A 14,172-nucleotide genomic window follows, 5' to 3' on the forward strand; every position below is an offset into this window, starting at 1 on the left:
TACAAACAAAGCCACTTTACCGAGTTTAAGCCATACTACGAGTCTATACAAGATGGGTATGTGTCTCGAACCGCAAGGCGTCTCATCAAATGAATGGACCAGGACACTTCAAATTGAGGCAATCTCTCATTTGAAAAACGAGAGAAAGAAACTAAAAATATATCTCTGTTTGCTTAGAGACATGTAAAAAGTGGTACTCAAAAAACAGAACAAACCAAACCCCACCCCCAGCACTGCTACAATCTTTGACTAAAGCCAATGAGCAAAATTAAGTATTTTGTTGGTTTTCAAAGGCAATGTTTCCATGTACATGTGGAGAGTCACTTCTAGGCTTACTTAATTAGTATTAAAGTACTTTCCTCTCTGCTCGTGGTGTACCTCACATTTATAAAACCACCATATGTCACTCCCACCCCATTTTAGAGCAGGAATCTCACGCTGATATATTTCGTGTCTGTTTCATTTCACGCTTGTTTCTTACCTGGCATCTGACTATTTTATTTTTAACTAAGTGAAATCTGTCGAATAAAACATTTACTACTTCAAGGACCTCCTAGGTTGATTGTAATTCAGTAGTGTCTAAGTGAGTGTTTCCCACAATAAATATAGTCATTTACATCAATGGGAAAGACATGAAATTGATTGCCTCTCACTAACCTATTCCAAAGGTTGTCTTGCTATTAATGGGGCGATCACGTTGAGCGTGAAAGGGCACAGACTAACCAATTACAGCCGGCATTCCGTGGCAGACTGGTTGAGGAGACATATAAACAAGAACGTGCTGAGAAACATGAAAAGGACTAAATCAAAGGCCTTGACAAATATATATACACCAGTACTATTTTCCAACCATTTGGGAAGACAAGCTTAATTGAGGTATTTATTAGGCAATGGCTGTCTTGAGCTGGGCACCTGAAAACTTCACTTTCTTCTAGAAGATACCTCGTTACCTTTGCAGCTGCAGCGGCAGAAACAGCCTGACTTCTCGATGACTCTACCTCCTGGCAAAACTCAAAAGCACCCCTCTGCTCCACAAGTCCAATGTCAGCGTCAAACCCTTCTGATCCCCTAAATTCAGGGCAGTCCTAGAGCTAGTCCAGCCCATCTGTTCCTGCTCTGGTCCAGAGCTTTTTGGACCAGCGAGGTAAATGCCCAACTCAGGGTCCAGACTAACCCTAATGCATGTACTGGTTCTTGGATCTCCAAGGTGCGCTAATGTAGTTGGGAGAAGTCCGCGGTCTGTAGGTTTGTCTCCTCCTAGGTGCCTCCCAACCCCCAGATTGGAAGGATTTGACAGAGATAGAGAACGATGGGGAAAATGGAATAAACTCGTAGGTATGGATGAAATATCTAAAACCTGGGATCCAAAGGTCTGGGGTACCAAAGAGAGTCCCAAGCCTATCCCTGTCTGGATTTCTTCATCACTGTGCTCTTAGGGCCACACTGGGGATGGATTAAATGACACCAGCTAATGATATAAACTCCATGCCAGTCTGGGATGCAAACAGCCAGCAGCTACTTCCACAGCACAGGTGCTCTGGCCAACCCCTGGGGAAATGCATGGTGCACGGCATAGGGATATGGACGGGGTGATTCTCGAGGCAAATTTTCAACCAAAAGACTCCCAAACATGACCGCTCCTCTCTGCCTTACAGAGATCATGCTTTCTGACATCAGTCTTACGCAAGGTATTTGAAGATTTATTATAAACCATGGAGAGTGACTCTGTTGTATGTATATTCATTTGTATGTAAATTCATTTAAAGTTCCCCATAGTATGAGTATTACGTTTTTCTGTGCACCCTACCATTCCACTCAATCAATATGCATTCTGGCTTATTTTAGAAGAGTTCTTGGTGTATTATATCACCTTGCCTTACTCAGAGTTGACTTAATAAATCTTTATGCTTTTGCTGGCTTGAGCCAGATGACTTTTTTGTTGACTCGCTTACTTTCTTTTTAATTCGAGTCAGGGAAAAAAATCAATTACTTTTAAATCACTGTTGTGCTTGAGTAACATTTGTAAAGAGAATACATAATGAAATTTCTACTTGACTAAGGCTGGAAATCGGAGTCTGAGCTTTAAATCTTTTACAATTGCTTTTCAATCTACTGCTTTCTAAGAAGCAGTGTGTAGAGTAGGCATCAAAATTTGATAGTGTTTATGCAAATTTATAAATGTGCTCTTTAATTCTGTATGCTTTACTCAGATCCATTAAGGTGAAAAAAAATTAAAAAGTCACGGCTGTGAGTAAACCCTTTGATTAATACAGCCCACACTGAATGATATCAATGAAAATCATCATAATCAGAATACCGAGAATTAAATATAGAGCTACTGTGTGCCAGGTGCAGGAATGGGTACATTAACTATATCTCCTTTCTGCTTCCAGATACTTTATTCCAGATGAAATGAATGTTAAAAATTATCTGGAACTTCTTCCACTGTGATGGAGTGACAGAAAACTCTCTTGACCTACCACAGTAAAGCAGATGAAATATATATTTAAAGAAAAACACTTTTAAGACATTAGGCAACAGGCAGTGCACCCAAGAGAAGGAAAACAGAACAGATGAGTACCGTGATCATCCTGGCTTCCTGCCTGCAGCCGACTGAGAACACAGTGTTTCCCTGAACCAAGGACAAGTGGACATTGTGGGAGACGAGGTAGCTGCAACGTGTGAGACAGGCTCCCAAAGAAGATAGAGCCAGTCAGAAAAAGAGCATCAGAAATGTCCTGCACCCCCTTGAGTTTGTTGCTGAATCCTGCATGTGAGAACACTGGAACTCCACAGCCTTGGCAAACACCATGAAGCATGAGCAGTTCCCCAAGCTCTTAGAGGCCTGTGTTCAAAGTCTCCCAAGTCAGAAAACAGATATTTCATTGGTCACCCAGCGCTTCAGTGGGGAAAAGCAGCACCTCAGCCTTAGGGCATCTCTATCCTAGAGGAAAGGCGACCACAAACCCATTCCCCAAAATAGAAAAACAAACTTCGAAAGGATCACTTAGGCCAGCAAGTAACTTACATACCTGCCGGGGGGGGGCAAAAGTGGGAAGGCCAGCACTTAAAAAAAGAAACACAAAAAACCCAAACACTCAATAACTCCCAATGACCACCCATCCACACAAGGCCCGTTAGCTGGGTAAAGAAAGAGGAATATGTAATCCATAACTGAAAGAAGTATCAGTCCAAAGACACAAGTTCAGAAATCATGGATGATGTTGAGTAAACAAGGAATTTGCTCAAAATGTGAAGGAAACCATGGACAAAATGAGGATAGAAATGAAAGACATAGAAAAGAACCAAATGCAACATCGAGATATGAAAAATACAGTATCAAAGTATTAAAGACAATCCTGGATGACTTTCACAGCAGACTAGATTCTGCAGAATAAATTAGTAAACTTGATAACAGTAATAGGAGCTAAATACACTGAGTCTCAGGGAAAAAAATTATTTTACACTCAGTAGAAACTCAGTGACCTGTTGTACAATTTTAAGTAGTCTAACAGATGTAATTAGAGTCCCAGAAAAGGGGATTAGGGCATAAAATAATATTTGGTGGAATAATGGCTAAAAATTTTCCAAATCTGATGAAACTATAAAACCACAGATCCAAGAATTATACCAAATCCCAAGCAGGATAAACACCAACAAAATCACACCAAGGAACATCGTGATTAATTTGTTAAAAGTCAGTAATCAAGGAAAAATCCTAAAAGCAGCCAGAATGAGATTTCTGCTTCCAAAACGGTGAGACAGAAATATTTTTCCTACTCTTCCAACAAGCAAAAACTCTCGACCTTATATAGAAAACAAACATGAGGGGCGCCTGGGTGGCTCAGTGGGTTAAAGCCTCTGCCTTCGGCTCAGGTCATGATCCCAGAGTCCTGGGATAGAGCCCCACCATCGGACTCACTGCTCAGGAGGGAACCTGCTTCTCCCTCTCCCTGACGCTCTGCCTACTTATGCTCTCTATCTCTCTGTCAAATAAATAAATAAAATCTTAAAAAAGAAAAGAAAAGAAAACAAACATGAGAAGATCTGAGAGATCAGGAAGAGACAGACTGGCAGGGAAACTCGGGACCCACGGAACAACATGGCGGTGAGCTCCTGAGTCTTCTGGCTTATGTTCCAGACCAGGTGTTGGAGAAGCCAGCAACTCAGAAGTGCCCAAAAGTCCATGGAAAAAATAAAAACAAAAACAAGGCCCAGCTACATAACACACTTACAAATACTCCCATAGATCAAAGAGAAGATCTAAAGGAACCTAAACAAAATTGAATGAAAATGAAAATATGACATAAAATCTGTGGGACAGAGCCAAATAATATTTTTCTTTAAGATTTTATTTATTTACTTAAGAGAAAGAGAGAGTGAGAGACAATCCCAAGCGGGTTCCATGATGAGTGCAGAACCTGAGATGGGGCTCAATCCCAGGACCCTGAGATCATCACTTGAGTGAAAATCAATAGCCACCCAGGTGCCCCCACAGCCAAAGAAGTGTTGAAGGGTGAATTTATGGCCCCAAATTATACACACGAGAAATAAGGAAGAGCCTCAAATCAATAACCTAAAGTCTCCCCTAAACACCCTAGAAGAAGAGCAAAATAAACCTAAGCTGAAAAAGCCAATCTTATAAGGGAAATGTGCCGTTGGATTGAGTGTCTAATTATGTAACAATGATTGGTCTAATTCACTCCACTTAGTCAATTAGGGGGCTTTTGAGTACTTAATAGTGGAACAAGAGTAAGTTTTGCTAACTCTCAGGTAAAATAAAAGTATTTGGTGCCAAGGTAGCTATTCAAAGAGGACAGGCAGCATCACTCCTTACGCGGTGGAAGGGGATATTTTATCACCAGATTCTTCCATGCATGGTAATTCTCAGAATACTCTAGGTTCTTCTTAAGGGGGAAGAAAGGTTCTATGATCAAAAATATTTGGAAAATAAACAAAGGCAAATAAAATTCCTTACTGTGCGACCTCTCAGAGCCTGTAGTTCCCAGACATCCTTTATGAATATCCACATGGTACCATGTCCCAAATTTATTCAGCCACAGATGCTTTTTCCAGGAAGCATCTCATGGGACCCGTGTTCTGTAAAGGATATTAGCAGCACAGCTCTCCAAACAACTTTGGGAACTGTTCTGTGGTCCTCTGCAGCCAGAACAGTCACCAGGGCTGAAGGGAAATAGACATCTGTTGTTTTCAAAGACGAGTTTAGAGTGAAGTCGGAATGTGCTTCATGGAGGAGTCCAACCACTCCCTCTGATCAGGGTGAGTACCACGGAGAGATGCCTAGGGGCAGTGAGGGGGAGCAGAGGGGACCAGGAGGCAAGGACACTTGTCCTTGTCCTGGAGGGAAGGACACTACTGAGAAGATCCTGACTCAGGATGTTCAGGAACAAGACAGGGCAAGGCTGGAAATGCTGGAGGGGGCCAGACCGCTAGGATCTGGACAACCACGCTAAGGGCTTTGCTCTTTTACTTAAAAACAATGAATGCCAATAAGCAATATTTAAGTAGGAAGCAACAGGATTAGAGATCAGTTCATAAGGTCTCCACAGTGTGGGGAATGCATTAGGGGTGAAGACAAAGGGGTGTGGGGAGACTGGTTAGAGGGACTGCACTAATGTGGGCAAAAGAGGAAGGCAGCCCGGTATTGGTTCCAGGAAGTGAGAAGATCTAAGAGGTTCTAGGATTCTTTGGTAGTTGGATGCAGGTAAGAAAGAAGAGGACAAAAAGACAAAATGAGCTCCTGGTTTCTGTCCTGAAAAACCCAAGATGCTGGTAATACCATTTATTGAGCTAGCAAACATGCAAGAAGGAAGGGAGTGGGGGGACACCTGGGTGGCTTAGTTAGTTGAGCGTCCCACTCTTAGTTCCAGCTTAGGCCATGATCTCAGGGTCCTGGGATCAAGCCCCAAGTAGGGCTCTGGGCTCATGAGGGAGTCTGCTTGAGATTTTTTCCCTCTCCCTCTGTCCCTCCTCACCCTCTCTCTTGCTCTCTCAAACAAATGAATAAATCTTTTAAAAAATGGAAGGGAGAAGAAAATCTATAGCTCAACATATCTTTGAGGGCTATCTAAGAGAGAATGTAGACTAAGAAATTGGAGATTTGGTAAATATTCTGGAGAAAAGATTCCATTTTATCTCCCATAAGATACCAAGATAAATTTCAAATGGATTAAAGATTTGTATGCACAAAAATTAACTCGTATGTTATTAGGATAATATAGGAGAGTGTTTATAAAATCTTGATGTGTAGGGTCTTTCTAGCATGCAACTACAAGAAAAGAAAGCAAAAGAAAATATCAAGATTTAATTATACAAAAATAAAATATAATATAGGAAAACAAAACACCTTATACATTTAAAAAGCAAATGACAAGAGAAAAATATCTGTAACCTATGGAATATAAAATGTCATATGCTTCTTAAAAAGGACTTTTCAAGTCAAGAATAAAGACTAACGTAAGTATTAGCTAACTGGAATTAAAAATTTAAAGTAAAAGAAAGAAAGGAAGGTAGGAAGGGTTGGTTAACATAAATGGTAGAAAAGCAAAGAAAGGATACGAATAGGGAGTTTATAAAAGAGACACAAATGACCATGCATATATTTTGAAAGTATTCAATATTATTACGAATCAGAGACCTAGAAATGAAAACGCTTAAAAGGCATTTTTGGCCACCAGAATGACAATTCTCAGTATCTGAATGAAGTTAGGAGAATAGATGTCCCTGTATACTCTTGGTAGAAGTGAATTTGGTACAGTGTTTTTTCTCAAGAGCAGTATGGAAATATGTACATGTTTTCCTGGACCCTGGGACTCCAGGAAATTCGCTCAAAGAAATAATCAGACAAGTCCACAAAGATGTACATCTGAGAATACTCATAGCAATGTTGTTTATAATAGGGCAAATTTCTCAACTCCCCAAAAAGCTAAATGTGGGCGATGTGTTAGAAAAAAACCGACATTTTATACAATGAGCTATAGGGCAGTCAGTAAAAATGATAAAACAGAAGGCTATTTCTTCAGGTGGAAACACATTTATGATATACATGTATTTATACGTGAGAAGTAGGTTACAATATAGTAGGATAAATATGATTCTCTTTTATTCAAATATATATGCATATACACTAAATGCTCTATGCCATACACACGGACCTTCAGGAAGATCTCTGGATATATGTATCAAGATATTAATTGCTACCTCCAAGCTGTCGGGTTTCTTCCTATAGCCATCTATCTTCTAATCTCCCCAGGCTTTTTATGTTGTGAGATAAAAATGTCTGGGGGAAAAAAGACCCAGAATGCTTCCCCAATATTATTTTTGCATCCATTGATGAGTACAAATGTCTGTGTGTGTTTATAAACCAGTCAGCAAAACAAAACCATCTGCAAATCATTTTCTGGAACGAGCCCACTTCTCAGTCTCAGGAAAACCCAAAAGGAAAACACAGGATGTGACACAGATAAGAAGGAAGATCAGAAGTCACATCTCCCACATCTTGACCATTGGCATCTTCTCCAGGGTCAAAAAGAGGGTCCCCAGGAACGGACCAGGAGCCCGTACTCTATGCAATCCCCCAGGCCGCCGCTGCTCAGCTGGAGAGAAGTGAGCGCCCTGAGCGGCTCTCCAGGGAGTGCTAGCACAGGCTTTCCTGCAGCTGAAGACCCCACCTTGTTCTGTGGGCACTTCGTATGGCAACCTTTCCCAACTTGCAAACCAGAGTGACCCGGATGTTTTTGCTGGTTTAGCAACCTCTGGAAACCTAGACTTGTCCTACACTCTCCGTTCCGGAACTCTTCGGTTCTGATGGGAAAGCAAAGGATGGAACCTTCTCTAGTCCAAGGGTTCATAGTTCCTTCTGAGACTGTGAGGAAAATGTGAGCCTCCTCTCAACAGATACCCATACATACAACCTTTCACTGAAATCCAATTTCAGGGATTCAAGGCCTCCCTGAAGCCCATAGGGTAGGGGGTGATTTAGAAGGATCCCTAGTCTAGAAATGACTCCTCTCACTCAGAGCTCAGTAGCCACCAAGGTTTCTCCAGCACCCAGCCCTGTTCCCTGTCCTCCCAATCTCCTTTGCTCTTGGACCTTTTCTCTCCCTATTCTCCACACCTCGAGCATTTGTACTTCACAAACAATCAACACCATAGTTGAAGTCTGTCTCCCTCACTGCCCATCACCACCACCTCCCCTCATTGTTCAAAATCCCGCCACTGTTGCATCTTTCAGTAAAAATAAATACGGTCACCGAACGCAATTTCTAGAAAAGACACATTCGATCCTTCCTTTCCCCTTTGTCCATGAACACTTGAACTTTCTCAGCTGTTGGTGTAATGGCTCATTTCTCATGTTTCCCAGCCATGGCTCTGGAAACGTACAGCAATGGCAATGTTAGCAAGCCTTCCGTGCCAAACGCTGCATTCAGAAGAACCTCATTTAATGATAACACAGCCAATTGTTTTAAAATAGATCTTTGTCCAAGCAATGCCTAGTTGCATTTTGCAATGGTATTCATATTTTGCAATAATGTATGCACGGAGATTTCTAAGGTGGTTTTTGGTATTTGGGGATTTTTTGTTTTTGTTGTTTTTTTAACAGCTTTCACCTTTGGGATTTGGGGATAGATTTGAAACTCAGTTCCCGGATCACTTGCCTGTAAACCCGGGTGCGCAGACACAGGTGCCATTTAGACCCTCACTGTCACAGGTGCCTCCGTTCAGACAGCTGATGTTAGCGCAGGGGTCCTTGTACGACTCACAGTGTATTCCTGCGGAGAGACAGACACACAAGGGGTCACTCAGTAAGGGATCTCCAGCCCCCGTGGCCTTTAAAAGCGAAACATTGGAATAGCCCAGAGCTCCATGAAGGCAGATTCCCAGAGGCACACGTGTGTGTGTGTGTGTGTGTGTGCACAAGGGTGTGCATGTGTGTGAGCATGCACACCCATGTGCCCACTCTTGACCATCGTGAAGACACACCCATGAGGACACAACAAATCCATTCTCTGCCTTGAGGTCCCACCGTCGTCATTCATCAGTACTTTCTCTGACGACCTGTCCCAAAGTCTGGGAAACAGCAAGTTAGAGCCCTGAAAGACAACATTTACCAGAATATTTTATAAGTCTCCAAAAGAAAAAGAAGAGCCAGACATCCTTTATAAGATATTGATATAATTAATAAGCAGCCCCTTGATGAGGAAGATGTGGACTCAGATACTGAAATGAGCTCTGGTTCTACTTTGGGGAACTACACAGCAGAAAGGGAGCCCTGGGGTCCTTGGACTTTATTCTAAAAGACTAAATCCAATTACCACGTACCAAAGTGGTCCCCACACCGGGCTTTGCATCTCACTGGATCCTGGCAACAACGCTAGGAGACAAATAGCCTTACTCCCCGAGCTAGGATTTTGAAACCACCAGTGATCCGAATCTGAGCCTGTCCTTGCTAACTAGTCTGCGAGAGTGAGCTCAGACTGGCCTTGGAAACGTACAAAATTCCACAGAGCTCAGAGCACCCATTTCACAAAAAAAGTAGACATCTTAAAAATCTTTAAAGCAAAAGCAGTTTTGCTTTAAAGTGTTAAAAAAAAGTTTATGTGTGTATGCAAAAGTAGGACTGAAGGACTGAATTATTTTGCCTTTCACATCAGGGATTTCTACACTGGTGGAATTTTTCTTTTCAGTGAGTCATTATTGCTTTATAATTTTATTAAAAACTTTAAAAATTCAACGCTATTTGAAAGGCGAGATTTCTGCTGTTGTCTCACCGGAAGGCCAAGATCGATGAATGGATTAATCTCTCCTCTCTCCCTCATCCCTTGCCCTTTGGAGGGGAAGATAGATTACATTATATTCCATATAAGAACGTGGAGAATGATATGTTCCCTTTTCCTGACAGGCTAATGACAAATAAGCAGAAAGCAAATAGGGACGGGTGGTATTTACTCAATTTGCTCTCCACTTCATTACTGAGCTCATATTGTGCAAAGGACTGCCACACCCAGTGACTCATCACTTAGTCACTGAAATTACTCTTGAGATTTTTGTCTATCATCTCTTTTCCAGTGTCTTAAGAATTGGGCTCACGAAAGACAAAAAAGTGTAAGAGGAAGGAGAAACAGAACTGCCTATCTGTATTCATACTAACAACTTCTTTGAGCCTGGCAAAGCATTTGGAATAGATGGATTTTCGTTCCATTTTTTCCTTTGCCCCTCATGCCCAACCCATGAGTAATATTCTGCCACATATTTTCCTAAAGTGCCTTTCAGATCCTTGCCTGGCTGTTCTCCCTGCACCCACCAGCCCGATCCCACTGCCTTGGGCCTGGTGGGCCTCAAACTCCGGAAGCCGCATCCTAGCTCCCTACCTGTCTCCAGTGACTGGAATGAGCCTTGGAGACTTTCACTGACTTTAACCAACCCAGGCAATCCAAGCGATGTGCGAGATCAAACAAATGTAAAGATGTGCATGAAACCGGTCATTTTTTTCTCACCTGGGTATGTCCAGCCTTTTCACCCAGAAACTTCTGTTTTCTCACTGATTCCCAAGTAGCATGGGCTCAACCAAATGAATAAAATGCAAAGCAGCCTTTTCTGCTTCAAAGTGTTTATCCAAAAGCAAAAAGCCACATATTTTCAAGCTCCCACGGGGCTGATCAATGGAAACCAGGTGACAGAAAATGCTTTCAAATGCAATGGGAAATATGGTTAGAGCCAAAGTTCAGAGATGCCTGGAATCTAAAAAGATGTCCATTCGATCTGTATGACGAAGGAAGATCTTTACTGGGTTTCTAGTAATACATTAGCCAGTCGAGCCTGCATAGTATTAATACAATGAACACGCAGAGGACCACATGTTTCAAATGAGGCAGAAAAGCAAATTGTAGGCTAAATATTTGAACATCTCAACCTTAAAAGATAGATTCGATGAAAACACCCAAGATAATAGCAATTTCAATCTTTTGGGTTTGTTTTTTTTTTAATTTTTGGCAATAATTTTATCCCCTGTTACTTCTCTTTTTCAAAATATACTGGGTCACTTGAGATTGAGAGTTTCCTGGCAGCAAGATTGGACAAAATCTCATCTTCACGGAAATACAATGGCTATGAAGCAAGATGGTCTTAAAGTCCCCTTGGTTTCTATACTCTAAACCTTGCTCATCCCTTTATAAGAAACACTTGTCATATTGCTCACCTTGTCTTAAGAGCTGAACAACTATGAGCTGGAAACCTTGAAGACAGAGACCAGTCATGAACACCACCGATGTGCCAAAGAGACTCCACTGAAACCCTCCTTCTCAGGCCCCCTTCTCCAGGGGCCTTGAGTGCCAGTACCACACTGTGCAGGCCGCCCATTTCCTCTGACCTGAATGCCTTCCTTTCCCTCTGCCCGGGCTGGTCTTCACCTGGCACATTCCATCTGTCAAAACCTAACTCCAATGCTCTTTCTCTAGAGAGCCGAGCCTGTGTCTCCAGAGACAGAGCTCCATTTTTCCACCATTGTGGACTGAAAGCACGCTGAGATTCGCAGTATGATGGAGTTTACTGTGTTAAAGCACGGCTTATCTGTTCTCCTGTCTGATCCCCCTCCCCCCTCAACAAATCTCTGAGGGCCTTCAGAGCAGAGACCATGATTTAACGCATGGAAGACATTCTGGACGTACCACCAGAATCCCGTCCTTTCAGGAGGAGCGATGGTCAGTGTACTTTGGCTGACACACAGGTAGGACTGCCAGAGGAGGAGAAGCCATTCCAAATCTGCCTCAAAAACACCCTATTTTGTCAGGGAAAACCAGGTCCACACTTCAAATTAAGTCTGTGGAACGACACATGCATCACCCATTGGCAACGGACATAGCACGCACTATTACGAAACTTATGTTTAGTCTCAAGCAAAAATAAACTGTAATTCAGTCAAAACTAATAAAAATTCATACTTTTCATATTAAGGGATAGAGAGGCAATGTTTCTGAAAAGATCTCTATTCCAACAGGTCTCTGTATAGAAGTTAATTTTAGAATGAAAATGACCAAAAATTCAAAGAGGAGCACGCCAATGGCAAGTCTTTGTTGCCATCGCAATTTGGTCATGATTAATATTTTGAAAACTGAAAGTCACTATTTTAGGTAATAAAACCAGATAAAGAAAATTAACGCTTTGTGTCCTTTGAACTTAATAGTCATTCTAAGACATCGTCTTATTTTATTCAAACTTATTTCCTCCACAGAAAATGTCCCAGTACTTCAACCATCACAGAGGCCAACCTCTTCTAAACTATTTCAGAAATTATAATTGACATCTTGACCTTGGCCTCATTATTTCTTGTGTGTGCGCCAGTCTCAGTCTGCTCGTCTAGCTAAATACTAGCCTAAAATAGGAAGGAACCCTGACTTATCCATTTTGGTATCTATCCCACTATTTGAGAAGGCCTACATACACAAAACAACCAAAAATTCTTGTTCACTGGTTACCCAGAAAAAAGTAACAGGGGCAAACAAAATGTTCTCACCTTTTCAATTACCAATTTCTGGAGACTTTTAAAATGAACAATTAGGTACAATGGGATCAAACGTAGAACCCAATGATGTCATTTCTGAAGCCCAATCCCACCCCCGCCAAACTCCAGAAGTATAAAAATTATATGCATAAAGATGTTCATTTCAAAATTGTTTATAAAAGCCTCACATCAGATGCTACAAGGAATCAGATAAATATTCCCCCGTGGGACGATTACATAGCCATTTAATATAGAATTAGTAAGACTTCTAGCAATATCTAAATGAAACATACTCCAAAAGGAAAGCAAGGGCAGAACAATATAAAAATTGTATGTATACTCCATTGTAACCATGACAACATGGGTATTTAAAAAGGACGGAAACAACAGAGATGCTTACTGCTCTTGTATTCTGTTATAAAGCTATGAACTATCTCAAATTTTCTTTTTTCCAAAATTTGATTATTGCTGTTCCATCGTTTTCATACTTACAAACCTAAATATTTTCTAACTTTGGCCAGGAAAAATTCCAAAGGAATTTCCAAAGGACTATACTGTTGATCATTTAGTTTGTTCTACTAAATAAATTAGTTTGTTCTACTAAAATAAAAGTCAATGGCATATGGGGCAACTTAACTTTCTGACACTATGAAGTCACGAACGAACCAGAGTCTTGAAAGTCTTGCCATGAACTAGCTCTGAGCTAATTTTGGAGGATGGATGAGCATTTCGGTATGTCCAAAGAGAGGTTACTCTAAGTCCCTCCACGCATTTCACTTCTAACAATTTCACGATCTACAGCAGAAATTTTCTGGGAAAACATTTACGTTGGTTTCCTTTATTTAATTAGTGTGTTAAGCAACAATTTCAATGCAACTAAAGACGGCTGTTGAGTACTTGCCTTTGTGCAAGCCACCACACTAAGAGCTGCAGAGAACTAACAGGAAAAGAGCCTATATAGTCACTGCTTTTCAGGAGATGATGATTTAGCATAAGACAGAGGGGATTTCTACAAGGTTGACATCAATGTCACAGCAAACACAGAGGCAAGGTTGGGAGAGGTCAAGGAGGGAGGGATCACATGTTCCAGGACCAACACTGCAGTCGGTGGACGCAGGACTGGATGAGGGTGAAGGGGGGGGGGAGAGTGGGGACAAGAAGGAAACCCTTGGGGCCTATGACACTCATGGCGTCCACAGGGCAAGGATTCAGTGAGGGCAGGGAGACAAGAGTCAGGGGACAGCAACGGGGCTGCAGAAGGAGGCTAAAGGAGAGTGAGTTATAAGAGGGAGCCGGTAGTCAATGGGGCAAGGAAGCAGGCACCCAGGAACCGGGAGCTGATGGGGTAGGCTTCAGGATCTCATTGAAAAGTCTTCAGTTAGGTCACCACGAGACCCATTTTAGTGGGACGGTATGGACAAGAACCAAACTGAGCAGGATCAAGAAAAGAGTAAAAATGTTACAAATTGAGATGGTATCTACAGTAATCTAGGGAAACTTGCTTGTAAAATAAAGAGGAAGAGAGGGGGAAGTAAGTTGAGGAGGACACAAAGTCATTGAAAAGGGTTTTTTTCCAATTTGTGTGCAATGCATAAAAGCATTTCTTCTTCTGCAGAGCAGATCAATTTCTCCAATACCTTTTACGAAAAAAA

At 41.7% G+C, this 14,172-nt stretch overlaps 1 protein-coding gene across 1 annotated transcript in view; it reads right to left on the bottom strand.

The window, feature by feature from the left end:
- The window catches only part of DNER (delta/notch like EGF repeat containing), a 313,530-nt gene that overhangs the window by 17,127 nt on the left and 282,231 nt on the right, over positions 1 to 14,172 (bottom strand). The window contains exon 10 of the mRNA XM_046017974.1: positions 8,679 to 8,792. Within this exon, the coding sequence (XP_045873930.1) occupies positions 8,679 to 8,792 (114 nt within the window). The remainder of the gene's footprint in view (positions 1 to 8,678; positions 8,793 to 14,172) is intronic.

Source organism: Meles meles, chromosome 9, assembly GCF_922984935.1.
Source record: "Meles meles chromosome 9, mMelMel3.1 paternal haplotype, whole genome shotgun sequence".
NCBI lineage: Eukaryota > Metazoa > Chordata > Mammalia > Carnivora > Mustelidae > Meles > Meles meles.